This window comes from Lutra lutra, chromosome 7 (assembly GCF_902655055.1).
Source record: "Lutra lutra chromosome 7, mLutLut1.2, whole genome shotgun sequence".
NCBI classification, from domain to species: Eukaryota; Metazoa; Chordata; class Mammalia; order Carnivora; family Mustelidae; genus Lutra; species Lutra lutra.
This window is the reverse complement of record NC_062284.1, coordinates 142,454,483-142,479,988: the sequence shown is the minus strand read 5'-3', so window position 1 is coordinate 142,479,988 and position 25,506 is coordinate 142,454,483. Positions and strand designations below refer to the sequence as shown.

The 25,506-nt window shown below is 47.3% G+C and overlaps 1 protein-coding gene across 2 annotated transcripts in view; it reads right to left on the bottom strand.

Moving 5' to 3' along the window:
* The window catches only part of EVL (Enah/Vasp-like), a 143,667-nt gene that overhangs the window by 105,107 nt on the left and 13,054 nt on the right, over positions 1 to 25,506 (bottom strand). Inside the window, exon 1 of one of the 2 annotated variants that reach the window (XM_047735530.1) lies at positions 222 to 411. The exons of the other annotated variant lie outside the window; for it this stretch is intronic. Within the exon in view, the coding sequence (XP_047591486.1) occupies positions 222 to 244 (23 nt within the window). The 5' untranslated portion in view covers positions 245 to 411. Of the gene's footprint in view, positions 1 to 221; positions 412 to 25,506 lie in introns of those variants that run through there. 2 annotated transcript variants of the gene reach the window in all.

Sequence of the window (25,506 nt, the reverse complement as noted above, 5' to 3'; positions counted from 1 at the left end):
CAGCAAACCAATTACCCACCCTGCACTTGAGCATGCAGTACACCCCCCGACCTGCACCACCTCTCTGCCTCCCACCCCCACAGCCGGGATCAACCGCACCGAAGGCCGAAAAGAACGCTTTTTTTGGGTGAGAACCAGCCAGAGCCTAAGCTGTCATTACACAGCAAAAACCAACGAGAACAAAACCCAGCGGCAGGCTGATGTAGGGAGCCGGGACGTACCTGAATTCCTCAAATGCAAACATGACCTAGTCAGAGACAATTTCCTTAGACTGTCTGGTAGCCTTTTGGGTTCGGGGGACAACCATTTAGTCAGGCAGATGGTGCAAAGTGCAGAAAAGGGGCGGGGTCTCCACACCCCCAATATTCTGAAGTAAAAGGCTTTCTGCAGACGGGGGCCCGCAGCCTCCAGCTCCGCCAGCTGCTGACAAGCGGCAGCTAACAGGGGAGGCAGCTAGAAAACCATGTGATCATTCCAGCAAGTCTGATTAATGCAGTGTCTGCTTAGGCTCCAGGCGGGGAGCTGGAGGAGCCCAGAGAAATTAAGTCGAACCCTGGGACTCGCCTGGGGTCCCGGGTGAATCACATATATGTACCCCTCTGCCCCCAAACCAGAAATTCAGAGGTTGGGACGTGGGAGGCAAAGGCCTCCAGGAATGCCGCCAGCTCCCTGCAACCTGACCGATGACCTCATCTTCCGTGGCTGCAGCTGTCCCCACCAGGTATGGCCAGTCGGTCAGTGAACAGTTTAGAGTGATATCAGGCTGCATTCTACTGACAATTCTTCAGAGTTCCACTCCCAAACATTTGCCCAGCCACAAATGCACAGCCCGCTTCAGAATCACAGAGGTCACGTTCTGGGCTACCACTTTACCGTGAACAGCATGACCTTGTAGGTCAACTGTGATGAATGATCTCATTGACTTAATTACTCATTTATTGAGTGTCTAGTATGTACCAGACTCTTTTCAATTCCTTGAGGTACAAAAATTACTATAATAATTTCAGAACAGAAGAAAAAGGAAAAGATGTCAGCCAAAAAAAAAAAAAAAAAAGTTTACCAGTTTGTAAAGCCTGAGCTGGCAAGATTCAGCTGTGTTCTGCAACTTGCCATTAAGGAGATGTTCAGCATTTAGAGCGCAAGTCTATAAAATAAGGCAGACAGATCTCAAATAAAAACCCGTGAGTCACTCTTGACTTGCTCTCCCTCACGACACAGATACAATCAGCCCCTAATTCTGATTCCACCTCCGGAAGGTTTCTTTGAGCCCAGCCCCTCCCACCCCCAGGCCCTCCGCACTTCTTTTGTGGCCTTGTGCCTTAGAACTGGTCTTCCTCATTCTGTTCTCCTCTTAAATCTGATTCTGATGCCACTGCCCCTTCTAACCCCGCATCAGTTCTTCAGTACCCATGGGATTATGCAAAAATGCCTCAGCCTCACAAAGAACGTCTTACTTCTCCAACTCTTCCTTCCTTCAAAACTGTCCACAAACCCCCAAATTCAGGAAGACAGTCCCAGTTCCCAAAATGTGCCAGGGCCACCTTCTTTTGGTCCATGAGGCAACTCGGCAGATGATTCCTTGTTTCCTGTGTGACCTGTGTCCTCTCACACATGTTCTGCCCCCAGGGGCCTACACACCCCCAGGCCAGTCAGCTCTCTCTCTACTGCCACCGACCCACCGCATAGCACTCTGCTGGCCGCACACATCCCTGAGGCCCGTCGGGCAGGGCCGTGCATTCCCAGAGCCTGGCACAGAGCCGGAGAGAGAGGAGTCATTCGGTAAAGGTCTGCAGCAGGAACCACCTTTCGCCTCTGCCTTCCGTTAGGGAGGACAGTGATGGGAGCGCAGGTATCCACACCACAAAGGTGCTCTGGGATGACTATGCCCCCTTCCCACATTCTCTCTACCTTGAAGAGCAGCCAGAGTCCAGAGCCTGACTCAAAGAAATGAAGCGGTAATGCCCGACTGATCGGTGAGAATGATTTTGGGGGGAATCCTGAGATCCCTCGAACCACACGGCAATCATCAACTGAGCGGATCCAGAATGCCTTGCCCAATATTCCTGACAAGCCTCTGCCTGGGACCCTTCAGTGACAGCAGCTTCTTGGCAGAATCATGATATAACAGAAAACCCAAGAGATTCGGAGTCATTAAATAACCGAGTTTACGTCCCAGATCTGCCACTTCCTGACTCTGTGATCACCAGAGGTGACTTGAGCGGCCCACGCCCCACTCCCTGCATGCACAGCGGGAGGAAGGCAGATGCCGGCCGTGCCCCTCTCACAGGATGGCAGTCGGGACCCCACAGGGCAGCACCTGCGGAGCTGTGAGAGCTCCTTGTCGAGTGGCTCAAATTACGGAACGTTCTCCATCGTCGTTACCGGTTCACGAGGCCGCCTCTCCCGGAGAGCGCCGAGAGCCGGACAATCTCCTCTACGGCGAGGCCGCCCTCCTCAGTGCTGCATTCTGTCTGCTCGCTGGCAGCTCATTTAGTTTTTGGGTGGGGGTCAAGGTATTTCTGTCCAGGATTCTCAGGACAGGAGGGGTGTGTGTGTGTGTGTGTGTGTGTGCAGATACCCCCCCCATGTATGGAGATCTGTATAAAATCACTGTCCAAAATCCTAAGTTTAAAAAAGCAGCAGAGACTACCCAAGGCTCAGAAGAACAAGTCCTCCACAGCAAACACAACGATATGATGTCGCTATTTACTAACAACCTGGGCACCGCCGCAGGTGCACGGGGGGAGGGGCAGCTGGTGCGCAACCAGACACGAGCTTCCAGAGGGAAAGGAGCTTCAGGGCATTCTCTTACCAGTCCTTCCCAGCCTCAAGGATGGGGCTAGTAAACAGCAGATGCTCAACAACCACTTCTGACTGAGAGAGGTGCTGGCTGGTCTCACGGCCAGAGCCACGATGTTGGCATTATCTGCAAGGCGTGGGGAGAAGCAGCAGCGCTCTTAGCTCTTAGTCGTCGGCCGCCGCGGGCGCCGGCCAGATGTGCTTCAGCCTGGCCACGTGGCGGGTCCAGTGTGGCCGAGGCCTGGGGGATGGAGACCTCAGGACTTCATGCCTGTTTTCCATCAGTAACACAACAATCTCCTCTTGGAATGCTGGTTATACCTTTCAGGGCAATTCATAAGTCCGAGTTCAAGCAGAGTTGGTGAAAAGTCTCCGAATCCCAGAACCAAATGCACGGCAGACAAAATTTCATGAGATCCCCCAACTTACTAATAAGGAGATAGAGGCCAAAGAAGTTAAGTAACTTGCCCAAGGTCACACTGGTGTCAAGTCGCAGAGCAATGACGTGGAGCCAGGTGAGCTTAATGCCAGTGTTTGCCAGCCCTGTGCCCTCTTGGGTCCCAACACCAATGACCCAACAGCTTCAGGTTGCCTCCAGCAGAGCGCTTATCCCACAGACTGTCAGGCAGCCTGTGGCTCTGTGACAAAGCTGGGCCACAGTGACCATCTGGGGTACTTCCACCTAGCTGGTCCACTCTAGTGCCTGAATGTCATGGCCAGGCACGCGTCTGTAAGGGCTGCAAGGGTGCGTCAGCTGCTGCAGGGAGGAAGGCATAGGATCTCGGGTTGACACAAGGCCAGACCCGGGATTGAGTGGGCTTCAAAGGCTAGGCACTCCATTTGATCAGACAGCGCCAAAGTGCCAGGAAGAGGGCCACAGTGAGGGTCCGTGCCTCCTGACAGCTCCACGCCTACCTGAATAGGCCAGGAAGGCACTTCTGTGACCAGAGAATGTTAGAAAACAAAAGGTCATCCCAGGTCATCTGCCAATGACTCAAGACTCAGACAAAGCCTGTTTCTGCCATGGGACTCTTTTTTTTTTTTTTTGAATGTTCCTTACATGGGACATAAAGCTGATAAATGTAGAGGGTTCCCGTTGAAGGAGGACTGAAGGGGCCAAAGATGGGGCGGCCAGGCTTTCCTCTGCCTCTAGCAAGGGCAGCCCAGAGAATGCCTGGCTTCCAGGACAGGCAGCCCTGTGGGCAGGGGTGGGGCTCATCATCACATTCATCCTCTTTAAGCTGGACACACCCCCCTTTTTCTAGTCTCATTGTAAGAATAAAGGCCTCCTGATGGGCCCCGCTCTCCTCCTGCCGTGACTGGCCACAGTGGGCTGCCTGAGGAGCCTCCAGGGAAACAAACGTGGGGATGCTGAACCCAAACACAGGAGATGTTTCCAGGCCCCTGACAAGCTGGGAAAGCTAACATTCTTAGGCACACAGTAGGCCTTTGGTCAAACACTTGTTGAATTCACTGAATGTGCTTTTACTGCAGTTGAATTAACCTTTCCAAAAATTTAAAAACAACAACAAAAATCCCTTCTTCAGTTAAGAAATGTGAGTCCTACACGCCAAACTAACTCTCCCCCCAAGTTACATAATTCAAGTGAACTTCTACAGTGACATTTAGCTTTAAAAAAAAGTTGCTTTTTTTAAAATTAAAGTTTTAAATAAAGCCATCCCTCACCTCTATTTTGAGAATTCTATTTAAGTGAAGAGCTACCCCTCAAAGTCATTCTACTACAAAGGAAACACGACTATATTTTTCAGTCTACCACTACTCAACAGGAGGGGTCACTGGTACTGATTTCTGTATTCCGTCTGCAGCAGTCTCTCTCAGCAGATCAGCACTGTCTAGATATCTGTGTCGGTTACTGGAGGGTTAGCTTTGCACTCACTAAACCAACAGCTGGAGGGCCATGATGCTAGCGCTACTCCAGGGGCTGCAGAGAGAACAGTGGGTACACGGAAGTCCTCAGTCTCCCAGAGCTGGCGGAAGTGGGGAGGGCAGATCACGAATGAATAAAGAGATTAGAGGGGCACCTGGGTGGCTCAGTGGGTTAAGCCTCTGCCTTCTGCCCAGGTCATGATCCCAGGGTCGTGGGATAGAGCCCCATATCGGGCTCCCTGCTCAGCAGGGAGCCTGCTTCCTCCTCTCTCTCTGCCTGCCTCTCTGCCTACTTGTGATCTGTCTGTCAAATAAATAAAATCTTAAAAAAAAAAAAAAGAGATTAGAAAAGAGGGCAAAGGGCCACAGAGTGATGGGAGTTACTGAATTTAGCCGAGGTGACAAGAAAGACCCCCTCAGGGGGTGACAGTTCTGGTGAGATTTGAGTGACAACAGGAGACAGTTGTGCAAACCTCAAGGAAGGATTACTGCAGGCGGAAGAATGAGCTGAGGTGGGAGGAAACAAGCTTGGCTTTCTCCCTCCCATGCAGCGCAGCTGGAACGGAAGAGTAAGGAACAGAAGAGTGAGGAACAGAGGAGTTGGAGAGGAGGACAGAGGAGGACAGAGAGGTCCGCAGAGCTTTAGCAGCCGCGGAAGCCACTGTGGAGTGTGAGACAAGAGAGTAACATGACAGATTTTTGTTTTTAGAAGGAACGTGGAAGTGGGGAGACCAGTCAGAAGCTGCCGCAGCAGTGCAGGTAAGAGCGGACAGGGTCTGGACTCTGGGGTGCAGGACGCAAGAGCAGAAAACAAGATAGTCTTTCTCACAATCACATGGTTTCATGTGGTTCTTGGGTTAGTAACAAAGCAAAGATGGAAAACACTTCAACAGAAATACTAAGCACCCACGAAGATCATATGCCAAAGAAGTGTTAGCGCCATGTGAGCAAGGACCTTGTCCCATCTCTAGCGCTCTACGTTAGGGCCAGCGCCCGGAATCGCTCCGTGAATACGGGTTGGATTCATGAGCCAGCGGTCTGCAGATGAAGAGAATTTCATAAAAAGGCGGACCTGGATGAAGTCTGCATGCTCTTTCTGGGGCAGCCATCAGATAAAGTGCAGATTATCCTTTTGAACAAACAAGTGCATCTGCTCTAATGTCACCCAGATAGAACTTTTCCAAGAAAATCATACCAGGAACCAGGGAGAATCGCAGAGATAAAAGCATGCACGGCAAATTCACATATTCCATCAGGTCCCTACTGGGCCCCTGCCAGTAGGTCCAGCGCCACACAACTGCTGAGAGTCAAGGAGGGGCAAGAGAGAGAGACACACCTGAAGCCTTTCAGAAAGCTGGGAGCAGAGCACAGGGCCTCAGAAAGCTCAGGGAGAGTCGGTGTTGGTAAGCCATTATGAAGGCGTCTGCAGCTGGGACAAAGGATTTTCTAGTGACCCTGTTCTCGCTGGTCTTCTTTCCCACCTCGGCTCACTGCTCTTATCAAGATCCTCTCGCATCCTGGTCCCGGTGTGCAGCAGCTCGTGAGCTTGAAGCATGAAGAGCTGAGCTGCGGTCTGAGCTCCAGCCCTTAGCTGCACAGCAAGTCACCTCACCTATCAGAGTCTCAGCCCACTCGTCTGCGCAGCGTGGGTAAAAACTCCTGTGCTCCTCCCTCACAAAGAAACTGCGACGGCCAAATACAACAGTCAGTGTGCCAGGGTTTCGTAAATTACATGTGCTAGATAAGTAAATGATCCTATTATCATCGACAACACAGGAAATCACCCTTTTCCACTTGGTGCCACTGAGGTCTTAACAAGGCAGGAATTTTAAGTGTTTATCCAGGTCACATAATTAGATGAGCCACAAATGCAACCGACTATCCAAGTGACCAAGAGAGTTTAAAAACACATGCAACCGTGGGAATTCAGGGCTAAAAGGACCTCACAGTCAGATAAGTCAAAGCCCACTTCAGGCAACAGTCTAGCTACCTAACCGAGATGCTTATCTCCTCATGTGTTCATTCTGTCAAAGTGTAATTTTCAAAAGCTAAAAACCTAGCGGTCATACAGAAATATAGTATGCTTGTGGCAAGGACTGATCTAAGTCATGATGAGGGAACAGTCGGATGACAAAGCTGGTTCAAAGGTGACACGAGAAACACACGGAGTCAACGGCAAAAAGAGAATGTTGCGGTACTCTTGCCAAGATCGAAAACTGGCTCATGTCCCACAAGCAATGACCGTACCTTTGTAGTTATCTTTTCTACTAAACACAATCATTTAGCTCTCTAGCAGACAGAAATCACGTGTAACTCATTCATCTTCTACAGATTAGCATCTAACTTTACAAAACGAAGTCTTCTCCAAAAACATTAGGTGTGGGGCGCCTGTGTGGCTCAGGGTTAAAGCCTCTGCCTTCGGCTCAGGTCATGATCCCAGGGTCCTGGGATTGAGCCCCCCATCAGGCGCTCAGCTTGGTGGGGAGCCTGCTTCCTAACCTTTCTCTCTCTCTGCCTGCCTCGCTGCCTACTTGTGATCTCTGCCTGTCAAATTAAAAAAAAACAAAAAACAAAAAAAAACCCATATATATATATATATATATATATATATATACCCCCTAAATCTAGCACAGGGCTTTAGTCTAGTCTCCAGCCTGAGCACATTCTTTCCCCCTTTTTTAATCTTCTTTCTTTTTCCAACCAACTTATCAATCCCTTTTTTAGAATTTTTAAAAAATTTTCATCTTTACAGCCATATTCCATCCCTTCATTGTGTTTACCCTTATTTTCGTACATATATAACTTTTTCTTTCTTTAAAATTTTGGAGGTAGTTTCTTCTAAGAGATCAAAATACACCCAAAATCAAGTGGGTGTATTTAAAATCTTTAAAAATCTTTAAAAACAACAAAAAAGGTTAGGTGTCCCTTAGGTGGGCTTGCTAAATGATGCTCTCGAGTGTACCAAAAGAGCACACTATAATCTTTCTGCCTTTGTACAAGCTGTAGGTAATTTTCCTATAATATCTCACCATAGCGTATCATCCATCCCCATGAACAGGTAATTAAGAAATTCTTTCCTATCTGGCCCATTTTTGCTTTTTTCCCATTTACATCCTCTTATTTTGCGAAAATCCTTCAAATGACTGAAGTCAATTCTAAATCACTGCCTCGTTTTCTTAATTCAAATCATCCTGAAATGGGAGGGGGTGGAGGTGGTGGCGATGGTGCTATTTTCCAGAACTTCCAGCTTTCAGTGCTTCTCTGAATTCTCTCCAACTATCACACTTGTGGGTCTCTCAAGACAAAAAAGGGACCGTCTGATTCATCGGTGCTGATTCACAAACCCCTCCCCTCCCCCAGATCTGGCTATTCTGAAGCACTTACCATAATTAACTCTAATCCCCCAACTTCACAAACCCAGCCTATCATCCCTTTCCTTCCCATGTAATAGTGCTTGGAAGTCACAAACCAAACCCACTACAGAGACACGTGCACACCGAACCCACACTAACTGGCACAATAATGCGAAGTCAAAGGAAAAATCGAGCAGATCAGAGAACGTCTTGTTCATATCTGTATTTTCCACAGAGGGTAGGGAATGGGAACGAACAAACTAATTAATTAATTAAATGTTGTAAAGAGCTGCAGGAAGGAGTGCATCCCAAAGGCTTTGGCACGTGAAGTGTCTTCCCAGAAGCTAAGTGAGGAAGGGAATTTCCGAGACCAGTCCAGTGGGAGCCTTTGGAAGATGGACACTGCCTTAGTCCGCTCAGCTACGGTGTGACAAACTGGGGGGTCTGTAAAGAGTCATGAATCTCTCACAGTTCTGCAGGCGGGAAGGCCAAGATCAGGGTACCAGCACGGTCAGGAAAGTGCCCTCTTCCAGGTCGCAACTTCTTTGTATCTGCACACGGAAGGGGCCAGGGAGCTCCACGGGGTCTCTTTCAGATAAGTCCCCCTCCTCACACCATCACGCTGGGGTTTAGGATCCTAACAAGTGAATTATGGTGGGACACAAACATTCAGGCCATGGTAGAGACCGAGTGAATGAATGATGTGAGAATTTCTGGCAACTGCTGGCAAGGCAGGGTGGATGTTTCATTTTGAGGGTAGGAAGTAAAGGTGGGGTCTAGATACATACATCTAAAACCAGCCCACAGAGATGTGAGGTCTGTGCCGCCTTTGAAGGGGGGGCTGCCCTGTGTTTTGGGCTCCTAAGGTCTAGAGTCCAGACACCGCCCTGACCATGCAACTCTCTCCCAATTATACAAGCACTGAAAGGGAGAACCTTCATTTAATGCATGTCCTCCCTAGAGAAGGACTTACAGGGAAGACATACAAGGGTGAAGAAATCGCATGAATATAAGCCTCAGCTGTAATTTGAGAAGTCCTGCTTTAAATTTTGTTCCCTCAAAAAGCTAGTTCTTCTTTCTCACATTTTATTTCTGATAATCAGGCTTTCTCTATTTCTGATTCCCGACTAAAATGTACAAGGTGGTGTTTTTCCTCCTCCAAAATAGCACTGCTTCTTAGTTTCCAAAAACGTTTCATTTGCATAAGTCTTGCAATGGTGTTTATATTCCTTCTTACAAAAAGCTCTGGCGCCCAGCCTATAGCCCTGCTGTTAAATTAATAGGTATCGGGAGAAAGTGATTAGGACCTTCCCATGCAGCCCTAATGCTGAGCTGGGATTTGCCAGGAAGCTGACGACATCTGGAACTGTAGTTCTTCTTTAAAAATATATTTCCGAGAGCACGAAACAATACAGGCACCAGATTGTGTTCCATGCCTCTTTCTCAAACCATTCACTCTCCTATGATGCTACCTCCCTCGGACCCCACAGAAAATACAGCATAAAAAAAGAAAAAGGAGAGCAAAAGGGACACAGGCTCTGGCGGAACCAAACTTTGAGAACCACTGTACTCTATGAAGAGAACGTGGAACTTGAAGGGCTTCTTAGATTTCATTAAGTGGCATCGGTGACTCTAAGAAAAATGCCGGCCCCCTTCGGACCACAGAAAGAGAAAAACAGCACCGTCCCCATGGCTCCACAGTTACTGTCACGGATGGAGTCAGAACGGAGTCTCCTGGTTTCCAATGGAGGCGCTTGTCCTTTAAACCCGTGCCTCTCAAAAGCAGGCGCCTCCCCCAGCAGTCGGGCATCACCCACCTGCGAGCCTGAGCCCGTCAGAGAGGAACGTTCTCAGCCCCTCCCAGACTAAGAATCAGAGACTTCAGGAAGGAGGATGCAACGCAGCAGTCTGTGTCTCAGCAAGCTCGCCGGGGGACTCGGACGGACGCACATTGAAGTCGGAGACCCGTGGACTGCTCTACCACCGGGGGCCTCAACTGGGGCCATCTGAATGGCCCAGGGACCATCTGGCACTGTGTGGAGACACCGTCAGCTGTCACAACTGGGGACGGGGGAATGCTACGGCCCCTGCTGGGTAGAGGCCAGGCATGCTGCCAACACCCTACTAAGTGCAGCACAGTCCTCCACAATAAAGAATTAGCCGGCCCAAAATATCAGCCGTGCCGAGGCAGAGAAACCCCACACTTGCTCCTACAGGGACGGCAGGAGAGACAGAAGTTGCTAACGCTGCACTCTCTCCCTCAAAAGCGTCCATCCCCTCAGTCGGAGGTTCTCCTCTCTCTCATTAATGTGTCCTCTTGGGCTGGGCTCCCCAGCTGGCGTGCCTCCACCAGGTACGGGGCTCTGGCATCTGGACGCCCTCAGCTCCCCACGAGGCCAGCGGCCCAGACCCCGAAGCCAGTCCCTCCCATGGCAAACAGCTACACCCACTGCCCAGGTGTGCCACCCAAGTACTGTCATTTTCCGGGACAGCCATCATGGGACGAGAGATGAGAAATCAACACGGATCTTTAAACGAAGCTGGATCGACTTCTCATTTCCAGGGATGATGAACGGGGTGGTTCAGATCAACCCTTCTAGTGAAAATAACCCAGGTCATGCTGCTAAAAAAACAAGCTGGTATTTCTAAATTTTTTTTTTTAATTTTTTTTTTTAAGATTTTATTTATTTATTTATTTGAGAGAGAGAGAGAGATCACAAGTAGACGGAGAGGCAGGCAGAGAGAGAGAGACGGAAGCAGGCTCCCTGCTGAGCTGAGAGCCCGATGCGGGACTCGATCCCAGGACCCTGAGATCATGACCTGAGCCGAAGGCAGCGGCCTAACCCACTGAGCCACCCAGGCGCCCCAAGCTGGCATTTCTAAAGGCATCAAATTGCTGTCAAGATGGCAAGCAACTTCTAGGTTAAAACTGAAAAAGAAAGAGGACGGTCTGAAAAGGCAATTGGGCACAGAAGCCCCCTTTTGCCCTGAGGGCACTGGTTGTTCCTGGAAAAAAACAAACTTTCACGCTGGCATCACAGGACGAAAGAGTCACCCTGTCAAGGTGCCCCTTCTTCCTTGGAAGGGATCCACAGACACCTCCCCAGCAGCGATCCATGGCACCTTAGTTGAAATACTCCTACCACCTCCAGCGACCAGCGCCCCATAAGCAAGCGTCAGCACTCACTGAACAGTTAGGATGTCCCCGACTCTGCTCTGCACGTTGCATCAATTAACTTGACCCTGGGGGGGCAGCATGGAGTCAGGTTCTCTTATTTTTCCCATTTTACAGATGGGGAGACTGAGGAACAGAAAGGTGAAATAATTTGCCCAAGATCACACAGTTCAAAGATGGCAGAGCTTATCATACTCAAACATAGGCTACCAGGGGCGCCTGGGTGGCTCAGTGGGTTAAAGCCGCTGCCTTCGGCTCAGGTCATGATCCCGGGGTCCTGGGATCGAGCCCCGCGTCGGGCTCTCTGCTCAGCAGGGAGCCTGCTTCCCTTCCTCTCTCTCTCTGCCTGCCTCTCTGCCTACTTGTGATCTCTGTCTGTCAAATAAATAAATAAAATCTTTAAAAAAAAAAAACAAAAAACATAGGCTACCAGACTTGTAACCACCACAGAACAAGTTAAAACCAAAGGGCACAAAGATGTTGACTTTTGTATGACTTAAAATAGCAATAAACTCATTATCTATCACCAGGGATTGGTCAAATAAAATACAGTATATACAAGGAATCAGTATGGGGCGCCTGGGGGGCTCAGTCCGTTGAGTGCCAACTCTTGGTTTCATCTCAGGTCATGATCTCAGGGTCATGAGATGGAGCCCCTGCTCAAGATTCTCCCTTTCCCCCTCCCCCTGCTCGTGCTCTCACTCTCTCTGAAATAAATAAATAAAATCTTTTAAGAAAAATAAGAAAAAAAATACTGGGTGCCTGGGTGGCTCACTTGGTTTAGAAAAATAAGAAAAAAAAAATACAGAGTCACTGCAAACACAGACCTACGGTTAATACTGTGGAATAAAAACATTACAGAGAATTGTTACAAAGTATGAATTATTGTGTAACAAACACTTCCACAAATCAAACAAAAAAGCACATTATAGAAAAGACCCTCTAGTACAGTATATTCTCAGGGACGCAAGACCACATACATACAACCCCGCCCCGTGGTCACTGGCTCAGCCTTTAGATTCAGAGAGCTTGCCACGACTTGACCTTGGGCAAATTAAATTACTTCTTTGTTCTGAAACATCAGTTTCCTTCTGAGCAAAATGGGGTAGCATTTTCATCTCAAAGGGTTTTGGTGAGAACCATGGAGCTGCTCAGGCCAGAGCTGCTACGGAACAGCTGTTCTGTTACTATTATGCTTTTATGTGTGCATGGATGTGAGCATAGAGATGTCTGGAAGCATGTCAGCAAAATGCTAATAACACTTATCTCTAGGGAACTGGCATCCTTGGTCATTTGTACTGTATTTTTTTGTACTTTTCTGTATCACTTGATTTTTACGATGAACAGGAATGATTTTTATAAAAACGGTAACGCCATTTTATATATGCTCTCCCAACATACACATAAGGGTACACCCTGAACAGACTGTTCCAACAGCACTAACAGGACAGGCGACACCTCAGAGGTCCTGGGGAAACGAGAAGGGCAAGCTAGGGAAAGTGAAAGGCCTAGGACATCACCAGGCATCTAACAAATGCGTGTTGAGTGAATGAAGGCATCCACGACCCGAGAGGCCACGGAGCGCAGTAGTACCGAGCTGGAAACTCGCATAGCTGCCGTGAAATACCAGCTCCGTCCACCGAGCTGCTACCCCGATTTTTTAACCCTGCTGACCTTCGGCTGCCTCATCTGTGAAGCAGGCCTGTGCCGGTTCGGAAGGCCATCACACGGTTAAATGAGATCGTACACGTGAATGCAATTTGCAGTTAGTAAAAGTTCCACAAAAGCTAGTTCTTCTCCACCCCCCCACCCCAGGCCCAGGTGGGCCGATAACAAACTGGGTGGCGCTGGACAAGTTGTCTCCCCAGCCTTAGTTTCCTCACTTCTAAAATGAGAATAACATATAGCCGCCTCTCGGGCTGCTGTGCTGATCATGTCCAGGAGTCCCGTGCAGTATAAATGGGAACACTTGCTATGATTGTTACGGGAGTGTTTCTGTTCAGTTTATTTTACAGCTTCTTGCCTTCAAAGAACTAATTTTAGGAAGCCTTTAAAATCTAACAAATATGCAGATTTTATTAATTGTAATAATTTACTGACCTTGCCCAGAAGAGCCTAATAATTCCTGTCTGCCTTGATGGGACTAGAATTGGTACCTCCCAAGAAACCCGGGTCCAGCTTGGCCCAGTGTCCTGACTGCCTGGCACAGAGCAGGCGAGGGGCCACAGTGCCGGTGCCCACGACTGCAGTTTGGTTCCCCGACGATAGATGGGAACCCTTGCTTCTTTTCCTCGGTCTAAGATGAAGTGCTAACCTCTTCGAGGTGCCACACACTGAAACCCTTACACAGTGAGCATGTGTACTCTTGCTATCAGACCTTCATGAGAGCTAACACTTACAGAGCGCTCTGAAAGCGTTTCTCAGACACTGTCTTCTACGGTCAAAGAACCATCCAGCAAGGTGACCAAGCCGGGGATTACTATCCCTATTTTAAGAGGAAACCACGGATCCAGGCAGTTAAGCGAATCTGGTCAAAGGCAAGCTCTGCACTGTCCACCATGCTCGACGACAGAAGGGAAGAGTCTATAGTCCGTCTGTTTGGGAAAGGCGAGGAGGGAGGAACATAAGCCAGGCCTCCAGCCCTACTCAGGAGTACGGCCAGAGACCCCAGTGAGCAAGCAGGGCTTGGAGTTTACTTACATCAGAATCACGTCTCCCTAATGAGACCAACCAAGAAAAGGAGACATTTATGTTTACGGCTCACATGACTTGGTTCTCCCCTAATTTTGGACGTCCAGCAGCCTGAATCAGTCTGTCCTCCTGAGTCAGAAAGTCCCCCTAGACCCTCAGGCTGTGGAAGCGGAAGGGCATCAGGCAGTTTGATCCCCGTCCTTCATAAGCAGATACGTGGTAGCGATGAGGCTTAGCAGAGGGGGCGACTCTCCAATATCAGCAGCAAGTTCAGGCAGAGCCAGGCCTAGCCCCTAGCTCCCCTGAATCAAGGCCCAGCTCCCTTCTCCCATCTTCCACGGGCAACCACTTAACTCCCATTCCCACTCCCAGGAACCCCCTGCCCTAACCCTTTGTCCTCCCCAGATCATAGTCATGTACCCTGACCAATGGACACTGAGCAGATGCCATGGGTGACCGTAGAGTAACAGCCCCCATTTCCGGACCTTTACTATACAAAGGATGAGCCCACCTGCCAATTAATATGTGCAGGAGGCCACGACCTGGTCTTTTAGAAAAGAAACAAGCGACAGAAGAAACTCAGTTGTGAGTCCAAACATCTACATGACCCTTTCCTTCCAGCTTCTTCACTGAAAGCCTGAAACTCTCAGTGAGAAGCCTGATAGCTATGCCAGCCCCACCAGAAATGCCAAGAGAGTTACATCTGGGCAAACAATTATATTTACAAGTGGTTAAAAAAATGAATGCAATAACGAAGATGGGAAATATGTAGTATAAACTGAAGGCTTGGACTGCGGATCAAACAGTCTCTGGAAGTCTCTGGAACTCCACAGCCATGAATTTGTGAACAGTACAAGCTTAGGATATGCGGTGGGGCCCCAGCTTTCCTGCTAAAGGCACAAGTGTCTTGTCTTCTTGTGCCTCAGACTCCTCACGCATAAAGAGAGAGACAGTAGAATTTTGGATCCCTGAAAAAAATAAAATAAAATTCAGAAAAAGGAGAGAGAGAGACAGTAGTACCTACCCTCAAGGGTGACTGCAGAGATTAGAGACAATGTACGTGAAGTGGTTAGAAAAGTGCCTGGCCCGTGAGCAGTACTCCTTAATACCAGTACTGCTATCATTATTACCAAAGACATTAATTAGGAAATAGAGTTCAGAACTTCTTGCCAAACTACACTTCTTTTTTTTTTTTTTTAAGATTTTATTTATTTATTTGACAGAGAGAAATCACAAGTAGGCAGAGAGGCAGGCAGAGAGAGAGGAGGAAGCAGGCTCCCCGCTGAGCAGAGAGCCCGACGTGGGGCTCGAACCCAGGACCTGGGATCATGACCTGAGCCGAAGGCAGCGGCTTAACCCACTGAGCCACCCAGGCGCCCCCCAAACTACACTTCTAACTCAAAGTTCACATTTTGTCATATTTTCACAAACTGTAATTGCTCCCCAAAGAAAGCAGACTTCAAAAGAGAGCACTGGAAAAAAGTAACTTTTAGTCTTAAGGAAGTTTTCTGAACTTTGCTGGTATCCTGATACATGCCAGAGGATGTTTGTTTCCCCCACAATTAAAGCATTTACTCCATCACTATTCCTGTGAACACTTCCCCAAGTAGGTAATTGTCACTCATGCTCCTAGGCAAATAACCAACCTCAGTGACAGGGAGAAGGGGCAAGAACAGGGTCCCTCGACCGTATTTTCCCAACTCTTTACCATTCCCCATGCCTCTGCCACCCATCATCACAACGAAGATGAGATCTACCGTAGAAAATAAGCTGTTTCCAAAACACATGGTATAAATGAAGCCATCAGAACAGAGGCAAAACACAGTTAAACAGAAATGAGATTTATTCTATTCCGTACCAAGTTAAAAATGAATGAGTAGAGAGTCAAATGATTTTCAGTATAGATGCTAGGAAAACTCATGGGGAAAAGCATGTCTTTTTCTACAAACAGCACTGAAACAATTGGAAATCCACAGGCAAAAATGTGAACTTAGGCCCTTACCTCACACCATACACAAGAATTAACTTAATAGGGATCATAGGCTAAGTGTGAGAATTAAAAGTATCAACCTTCTAGAAGCAAACACAGGAGAAAATCTCCCTGATTTGGGCACAGGCAAAGAATGATCTATAAAAGACAACACTGGGGCGCCCGGGTGGCTCAGTGGGTTTAGCCTCTCCCTTCGGCTCAGATCATACTCTCAGGGTCCTGAGATGGAGCCCTGCATCAGGCCTCTGCTTGACGGGGAGCCTGCTCCCCCACCACCCCCACCTGCTTCTCTGCCTACTTGCGATCTCTGTCAAATAAAAAAAATAAAATCTTAAAAAAGAAAAAAAAGACAACATTGGTAAACTGGACTTCATCAGAATTAAAAATATATGTACATCACTAAGTAAATGAAAGGACAGGGTGCCTGGGTAGCTCAGTCAGTTAAGCGTCTGCCTTTGGCTCAGGTCATGATTCCAGGGTCTTGGGACTGAGCCCGCGTCGGCTCCCTCTTCAGCAGGGAGTTTGGTTCTCCCTTCCCCTGCTCTTGTCTGCGCTCGCATGCCCGCTGTCAAATAAATAAATAAAATCTTAAAAAAAAAAAAAAAAGAAAGAAAACGAAAAGGCAAGCTACGCACTGGGAGGAGACACTGCAGACTGCAGATCTGATAAATGACTTCTATGTAGAACGTGTAACAAAATCTCAAAGTCAACGGTGAGAAAACAAGGATCATGTAAATGGAAAAAACCTGCCTACCAACGACTGGGTGGCCGCGTGGTTAAATGACCTAGACACCTCCAGTCAGTGAGACACTCCGCAGCTGACAAAAAGTTAAACTCCTATCAAACAAACAAACAAACAAACAGCCCCCCGACACACACACACAAAACAGAGGAGTTGATGGAAGGATAGAAAGAAAACTACATGGACAGAAAAATGACACAGCAGATAATGTAAAATAGTGGCAGGTATGTAGGTGTTTACTAGGCAGTTCAATTTCTCTGAGTCTGAAAATGTTCATGATAAAATGCTGAGAAAAGGTAAGCTCTGGAATACTTAATGACACAAATAAGTCATTAAACACAGCATATTGGCAAATAACAGTGACAAAGCTGTGTGCATAGTACAAATCTGCAATATATACATTTTTAAAAAATGTGTGGCCATAGAAAAGGACACAGAGCAGAAAGCCACAGTGACTATCTCTGGACAATGTGCTCTAATGAGCACCTGTCCTCTACTCTCATTGCTTACCCATATTCTTTAAATTTTCCACAGTGATTAAATGTTTTTATGATTCAAAAAAAAGAGGTGCCTTAAGAGCAATTAAGAAACAATTTCGGGGCACTGGGTAGCTCAGTGGGTTAAGTGTCTAACTCCTGATTTTGGCTCAGGTCATGATTTCAAGGTCATGGGATTGAGCCCCAAGGTGGGCTCCGTGCTTAGCCTGGAGTCTGCTTGAGATCCTCTCTCTCTGCCCCTCCCCACACTAATGCATGCTCCTCCCTCTCTCTCTCTCTCAAATAAATAAAAGCTTTGGAAAAAGAAAAAATTACAGATATGATTAAAATTTATTTGATCACACACGCAGTGACAGAAAACACTGTCCTCCAAAAAAGTTTAAAAAGTCTTAATTCAACATACATTCAATGACTAATCCTTTCAGCCAGCTCCCGTGCCAACTGCTGAACTCCATGGCAGATGCTGACACCATTGATTAGGGCTGCACAACCTGAAACGTATGTATCAGAGAGAGAGCTGATAAAGCCCGGGTTCTGTCCTGGTCACACGGTCTGGAGTCAGCAACTGTAAGGGGCACCAACAAGCTGGAGACCGCTGACTGTTACACAAGGGTTAAGTGAGCCAAGTGTTTAACCCAAGGTGGAACAGATTTTGAGGAAATGACACCCAGAGTCTAATAATATGCATGCTGTTTTGGATGATGTAGAACTTGAACTTCTTATCAGCAGAAATTTCGGAGAAGTAAATACCAGCTAAGTGTAACAAGAAGAAGGAAGAGATAGCTAGGGCTGACTGGGGAGTCCGCTATGCAGCCTCATGACCCAGGGAACACAAAAGCAGAAGCTGGGTGAATGCCTGTCACCGTAACAGCTACGATTACATTCACTCATTCAGCAAGTATTTACTAAGTGCTTATGACACAACGTGGAAGTTCTACAGTCTATGCTGTCCAACATGGTAGCCACCAGCCACATGGGGCTGTCCGTCACTTGAAACCTGGCATTACAATCAGGAGGAATATCATATGCAAAGAACACGTGAGGGTAGATTCCTCATAAGGAGAATAGAGGAAATTAAGCTGAAGAGCCAGAGAGGCCAGTTCACACAAGACTTTACATACTATGCTAAGGAGTCATGACTTCATCCAGAAAGACAGAGAAATACCCTAATGAGACTTAGGAAGAGAAAGTTAACTCAGATTTGATTATTACCAATTTAACAAAGTACAGAGAGATTTTTTAAGAGGTAAACAACAAAAATGGAATGCAATTAGAGTGTTTTAATAATGATGAAGACCTGACTTAATTCAGTATCATGCTTGGGAGAAGGGGATAGACAAAAGAGATTTCAAGGAGGAGAAAAATGACAACATGCCTGCCTGGATGTGGCGGGAGGGAACTAGACGACTCCAGGAAGTCTCCAGGTCTCCACTGTGGACGCCAGTGGACACCTCACAGAGAATAGGAAGGAAAACAGTGAGTTCAGTTAAAAAACAGATTTATTGAGAAACAAATTTTTATCCCATGATATTCATCCATTTGAAGTACACAATTCATGATTTTTTAGCATATTCATAGCATGCGTGGTGTGACCATCGCTGCACTTTACATTTAGAACGTCTCCGGGGCGCCTGGCTGGCTTCATTGGTATAATGTGGGCCTCTTGATCTTGGGGTTGTGAGTTCCAGCCCCATGTTGGGGGTAGGTCACTTAAAAAAAAATTGTGGCTCAGTTGGTTAAGTGCCTAACTCTTGATTTCAGCTCAGGTCATGATCTCAGGCTCAACAGATGGAGCCCCGCGTTGGACTCTGTGCTGAGTGTGGAGCCTGCTTAAGATTGTCTCCCTCTCTCCCTGTCCCTCCCTGTGTGAGAGAACTCATGCGCTCTCTTTTCTTAAAAAAAAAAAAAAAAAAAAGAAAGTTTTCATCATCCCCCAAAGAAACCTATTAACAGCCACTCCCATTCCCACCCCCATGCACCCCAAGCAACTACAAATCTACCTCTGTCTCTATGAATTTGCCCTTTCTGGACATTTCAAATACGTGGAGTCACACAATATGTGGTCTTCTGTGACTGGTCTCATTTACTCAGCATCGTGAGCTCAAAGTTCATCTACACTGTGCCAGGACTGGTACTTCCCTCCGTTTTGTTGTGGGTAATATTCCAGTGCGTGGCTATACCACACCTTGTCGGCATTCACGGTGCACAGACATCTGGGCTGTCACTGCTGTTTGGCTGTTAGGAATAATGCTGCAATTAACATCACATATGAGTTTTGTGTAAACCTGTGTTTTACTTTCTCTTGGGTATATGCCTAGGAGTGGAAATGCTTAGACATACGGTAACTCTGTGTGTTCAGGATTTGAAGACTTGCCGGACTGTTTTCCAGAGCTGTGGCACCCTTTTATGTTCTCCCCAGCAACGGGTTAGTGTTCCAGTAGGGGACTTACCCACGTAGCCACTTACTCAGTGTGTGACAGTGATGTGTGTCCTCACCAACCCCTGATACTAGTGTTTTTATTCTAGCTCTCCTAGTGGGTGGTGAGGTGGTGTCCCACTGTGGCTCTGGTTTGCATTTCCTCATGTCCAAGGAGGCTAATCACCTTTCCAGATGCTTCCTGGCCATCTGTATATCTTTGAAGAAGCGTCCCTTGAAATCACTTGCCCATTTTTAAGTTGGATTGTCTTTTTATTATTAAGTCTTAAGTATTCTTTATATGTTCTAGATCTAAGTCCCTTACTGGAGATAGGATTTGCAAATATTTCCTCCCATGCTGTGAGCTGTCTTCCCAACTTCTCAACAGTATAAGGTGCATGCACCTGGCAAACAAGCCTTTAATTTTGATGAAATCCAATTTATCTATTTTTTCTTTTATCATTTGTGTTTTGGTGTCATTTCTAAGAAACCACTGCCTGACACCAAGCCATGAAGATTCTCTCCTATTTTCTCCTTCAAGAGTTTTAAAGTTCCAGATCTTACACTGAAGTGCATAATCTATTATGAGTTAACTTCTGCACCAGGAGTGAGGTAGAGGTTCAACTTCATTCTTTTTTTGTGGATATTCATTTGTCTCGGCATTTGTCAAAAAGCTCTTTTTTCCCATTCAACTGTCTTGTCATTTTTCTCAAAAACGTATTGGTCAAGAGGCACCTGGATGGCTCAGTCGTTAAGCATCTGCCTTCGGCTCAGATCGTGATCCCAGGGTCCTGGGATCGAGCCCCACATCGGGCTCCCTGCTTGGCAGGAAGCCTGCTTCTCTCTCTGCCACTCCCCCTGCTTGTGTTCCCCTCTCTCACTGTGTCTCTCTTTTATAAATAGATAAAATCTTAAAAAATCAACAACAACCAATGGTCATAAATTTAGCAACAGTGGGGCCAGTGTCAGACATGCCGAACTGAAGGTGCCTGTGCGCTGTCTCCTTGGGACTGAGCTCCCCATGTAGAAAACCGTGGCTTCTACGCACAGCCTAAGGATCGGCCCAATGCGCCCGATAAACACACGGTGAGCCATGACCCATCTGTGTGAGTCACGGCAGCGCGGCCTCGGCAGCCACAGACTCGGATACTCGGAGGAACATCACTCTTTGCTCTGGGGAGGGGACTCGCTGGTCCTCCTTCCAGGGCTGCTCTCCTGCTGGAGATGCTTCATCTGATTCCGTATGTCGCTTACAGCTCCATTTTATGTAGTGACACAAACTGAGGGGAGCATTTTCCCTCTTCCCAGGAAGGGAAGTGTTTACACACCGGACCCCGACGCTGCCCCGTGGGAAACGCCAGCCGGCAAGAGAAGGCGAGGCCCTTGGGACATGCTCTGTCTGTAGGCACACGGGCTCCAAGGTGTGGTGTGTTTCCGTTTGGTATAAAGGGTTTCGTTTGCGGCCGGGGCCAACATTGTTCTATGATCAACCCCGTTCCAGAATTTAAATTTTTACATTGCTAATGGGTCATGTCCGAGCTCAGTAAAAGGAAGGGCCTCAAAAGGGACACTAATTAGAGATAAACCATGAAAAACCGGAAGAACTGAGGATGTTAAGCTAAGGCAAGGCTTTCTGAAGACCACTGGTCTTTAAGCACTGAAAAGCCAACAGGAAGAAAATGAACCAGCTCAAAGAAGTGCGAAAGGGAAGAACCAGAACAGAAGATGACATCTCCTAGCCTAGCCCACTGCAAATGCAAAAAAATAAAAATAAATAAAACCAAAAATTCGCACCTCCTTTCTGACATTTTGGTTTCAGGCTCGGCTCCCCATCTCGGCTCTCTCTCTGTAAAGGCCAGCTCTTACTGACGTCTGTAGCCTTGTCACGGGCCCACTGCCTTGCATGTGGTAAGCACTCAACAGGTGTATTTCAAGTAAAAATTTAAGCAGATCTGATACGCAAAAACAGATGAGTAAGTAGTAGCCATGTAAGTTTTAAAACAAAGAAGTCTACACTTTTTTAAAAATCACATTGACTATAGTAAATTTAAAATTTTAAAGTATTTTTCAAGAATTCACATTTACTGAAATGATGTTTATGTTAAATATTTAACACCACCCTTATGGTATAAAATTACCTCCCTGAGTGTTTACGCTGCCTAACCCAATCACATTGTCCACGTCTCCCAAGGATAAAAAGCACAGTAAGATCCAAACACAGCATCAGGCGCTCTTTTAGCTCTCAGGTCGAAGAGCCTGTGGTCATCATTTCAGCTCCTCTCCTGTCCCAACCTCAACGCTGTCCAGGATGGGACAGAGCAAAGATGCCACAACCATGCAGATACAGCTGAGGACACGGGAGGACGCACCTGCTCACCAGTCAGACCCAGAACACCCTGGCAGGAGTCAGAGGCAGCCTCGGACCTGGGCTGGCCACGATGAACAAGGAAAGGTACAGCACATTTATTTTCTTAAACATCCTACTCACAGTTCTCTTGAAATCCTAGTTGGGGCGGGGGGGGGACGGCTGGGTGGCTCAGTGGGTTAAGCCTCTGCCTTTGGCTCAGGTCATGGTCTCAGGGTACTGGGATCGAGCCCCGCATCGGGCTCCCTGCTCAGCAGAGAGGCTGCCTCCCCCGGCACCTGCCTGCCTCTCTGCCTACTTGTGATCTCTGTCTGTCAAATAAATAAATAAAATCTTAAAAAAAAGAAAATCCAAGTCAGATGATTTTATTTTGTCTGTTCCTGTTGTCTGTATCTCCCCTTGGTTTTCGGTTTTTTCGGTTAAGTTTTACCTCTCAAAGATCTGGTCATTTCTTTTTTTTTTTTTTTAAAGATTTTATTTATTTATTTGACAGAGATCACAAGTAGGCAGAGAAGCAGGCAGAGAGAGAGAGAGGAGGAAGCAGGCTCTCCACTGTGCAGAGAGCCCGATGTGGGGCTCGATCCTAGGACTCTAGGATCATGACCTGAGCCGAAAGCAGAGGCTTAACCCACCAAGCCACCCAGGTGCCCCAGATCTGGTCATTTCTGACTGAGAGCCACCCGTTGCACAAGAAACCACACAGGCGGTGGGAGACTCCTCTGAGAGGATTTGCTCTTGCTTCCAACAGGCAGGTAGGTCGGGGCTACAAACAACCCCACGTCACCTGAAGATAATCAGATACTGCTTCCTCCCATTCCGAGAGGGCCAGTCTCCTCCGGTTCACCCTTGTCCCTAAGCAGAGCCCACAGCAAAAACCTGGAGAGTTTATGAGGGCTCCTCCTCTGTGGCGGGTTCTCAACACCAATATCTCCCCAGCCGTGTCCATCTGCCTACAGCTCTAATCATCTTCTCAGGTGGCAACTGCAACGATTCCGGCAATGTTTTAAGAGGAGAAATGGTGCCAAACGTCAGGCATGCCCGTCTGCCCTCTCCCGATTCTTTGTTCTGCAAATCCTGCCTGGTAGCTCTCTCACACCTTCAAATTGATTTTCTTTCTTGACTTTCCACTTTCTCCTGTTCTTAGTAGGACTGGTCCAAACAACCCAAAAAACCACTGCCAGAAGAACCCCAACCAGCAAATTTAACACAACCTTTGTTTAAGACTGCACTGGTTTTGAAATTCGAGTCTTTCCCAGGGAACTACCTAAATCAAGACTGAATGAAGCAATATGGGTTATGGGAAAAACGCAATTACTGTTGACTAACAGGAAACCACACATCCTAACTCAAATAAAGCTCCCGAGCAGGGAGCCCAATGTGGGGCTCCATTCCAGGACCCCAGGATCATGACCTGGGCTGAAGGCAGACGCTTAACGACTGAGCCACCCAGGCGCCCCATCATTATGCATTTTAATCAAAACTCTAATGTGTTTTATGGCTGGAACTGAGGGTGTGAAACTCCTGTCAAAAAATGAGACAGCTGTAAACTCGCAGGCCAGGGAACAGCACTTGATTGTGCCCTTTCCCTGCTCTGCCCTCGGCCTGCCCTGCCCGAGGTGGGCTGACACCGCAGACAGGTTGAAACTATCCAACGATGTACCACAAAGTCTCAGGCTCACCCCTGAGCTGTACTTTTTGCTGGACTGAGCAGGAGGAGCTAAGGTCAAGGTCACAAGACTGGACAACGCATAAGTCAAGACAGTCCCTGCTCTTGACCACGTCTGCCCGTAAGTAAAGGGGAGGATGTGGACAGAGGACAGTGGGGAGAAAAGACCTGTGCTTCCTGCCCCTGTTGGCCCACTGCCTTGTGAGCCCCAGGCAAGTGACTTCTGGTGTCTGGAGTCATTTCCCCATCTGAGAAAGGGGGGAGTCACATATTATTCAACAAATAATTATTTGTAATAATATAATTATTGAGCACTTTCTACGTTCCAGGTCCAATGCTGGGTGTTGGGACTACAATGTCAGAAAAATCAGCCTTGCTCCTGACCTGGTGGCTGACTGGGTCAGCAGTTCTCCACTCTGGCTGCACATGTAATAATAATTAAAAGACTTTAACAATAGAACAAAACAACAACAGAACACCTTATCCCAGATTAACGGAGTATTCTGAGGGAGGGCCCCAGCACGGGGAGAAGCCATGGAAGAGATCCTTTCTAAGCATTTCTGATACCCGGTGAGGATTAAAGCCCACCAGACTTGGAGGATTTCTAACTTTCTATGGTTTTATAAATGAGTATTTTTAACAGGTCAAAAATCTCCAAAATAAACTGCGGTATCATCAGTAATTTTGGAGGAGGATGATGAAGGGTAGGGATTGTCTTGATGTGCTAACAATGCTATCCTCAAAAGTGATACTTCCTGTGAGCGATCTCTAGCCTCACTCATATCTCTTGGAACCATATTCAAAAGCCATATGCATTATGTCATCAATGAGAATTCTCCCCAAGGGGTATATAGATGCCTGAGTCATTCCATTCCAGATTTGCTCCTTTGGGCCAAAACACTATTTCCCAAACTCTAGTCATTCATGATCAGTGCTATTACTTAGACTTTTTCTTTAAACTCAATGCACTAGAACAATAAGAGTGCTAGCCCTACTAAATATGAAAACCTATTATAAAGCCTCTTTAATTAAAAGAGGCACATGAATAAATATAGACCAATGGAATGTAACAGAAAATCCAGAAATAGGTCAAATTAGTTAAATATGACAAAGGACAGCATCTCAAACCAGTGGGAGAAGAATGAAACTTTCAATAAGTGATTTTGGGAAAACTGAAAAAACAGACAAAGAAAGGATAAAATTGGATCCCTCCTTCCAACTGTATACGTCATTGCAACTGGGTCAGAGATTAAAACGTTTGGGTACCACAAAAAGAAAAGAAAGCATTCAAGCACTAGAAAAACCCAGGCAAAGCCAACCTGGAAGGATCGGAAACTCTGCAGCAATGGCTGAAAATCAAGAAGCAATGCACTAGGGGATGAAAGCAATGAAACAATATTTCCTTTCTATTTAGTAATAATATTCGCAAAACCACATGCACAAAGCAACCTTTCTGCATTGCTTCTGCTCCTCCTGCCTCACTGGTTCTGATTCTAGCCACCACTGAAGTGACCAGTCTCGCCCAGGCTCTGACCTACCTTCCCTGTCCCTGCTCCAGGGGTTGCCATGGGCTATGGGAAAACAGTCTGCAATGACTGTTGACTAACAGAAAACCACACATGGGAGCCCTCTCGGGGCCACCCACTGACAAAGGCAGACAGTAGCTGATGGGTATATGCTTCTCCCTTTCTCCCCACAAATGCGAGTCCTGTGCAATGCAGTCATCATCAAGTCGGCAGCTTAGAGCAAGGGCCTGATCAGGACAGAATGCCTGTGTCAGCTCTTCCTCTTTCTGTCGCCCTGCCCTCCCCTCATTCCTGCTCCCAGGGGGAACATTCCCTTGAAAGCTCCTCTCATGTGGGCCTTTGTCTCAGATACAGCCCTCTGGGGGCGGGGGGGATCTCAGTTAAAATACTGTGGATGTG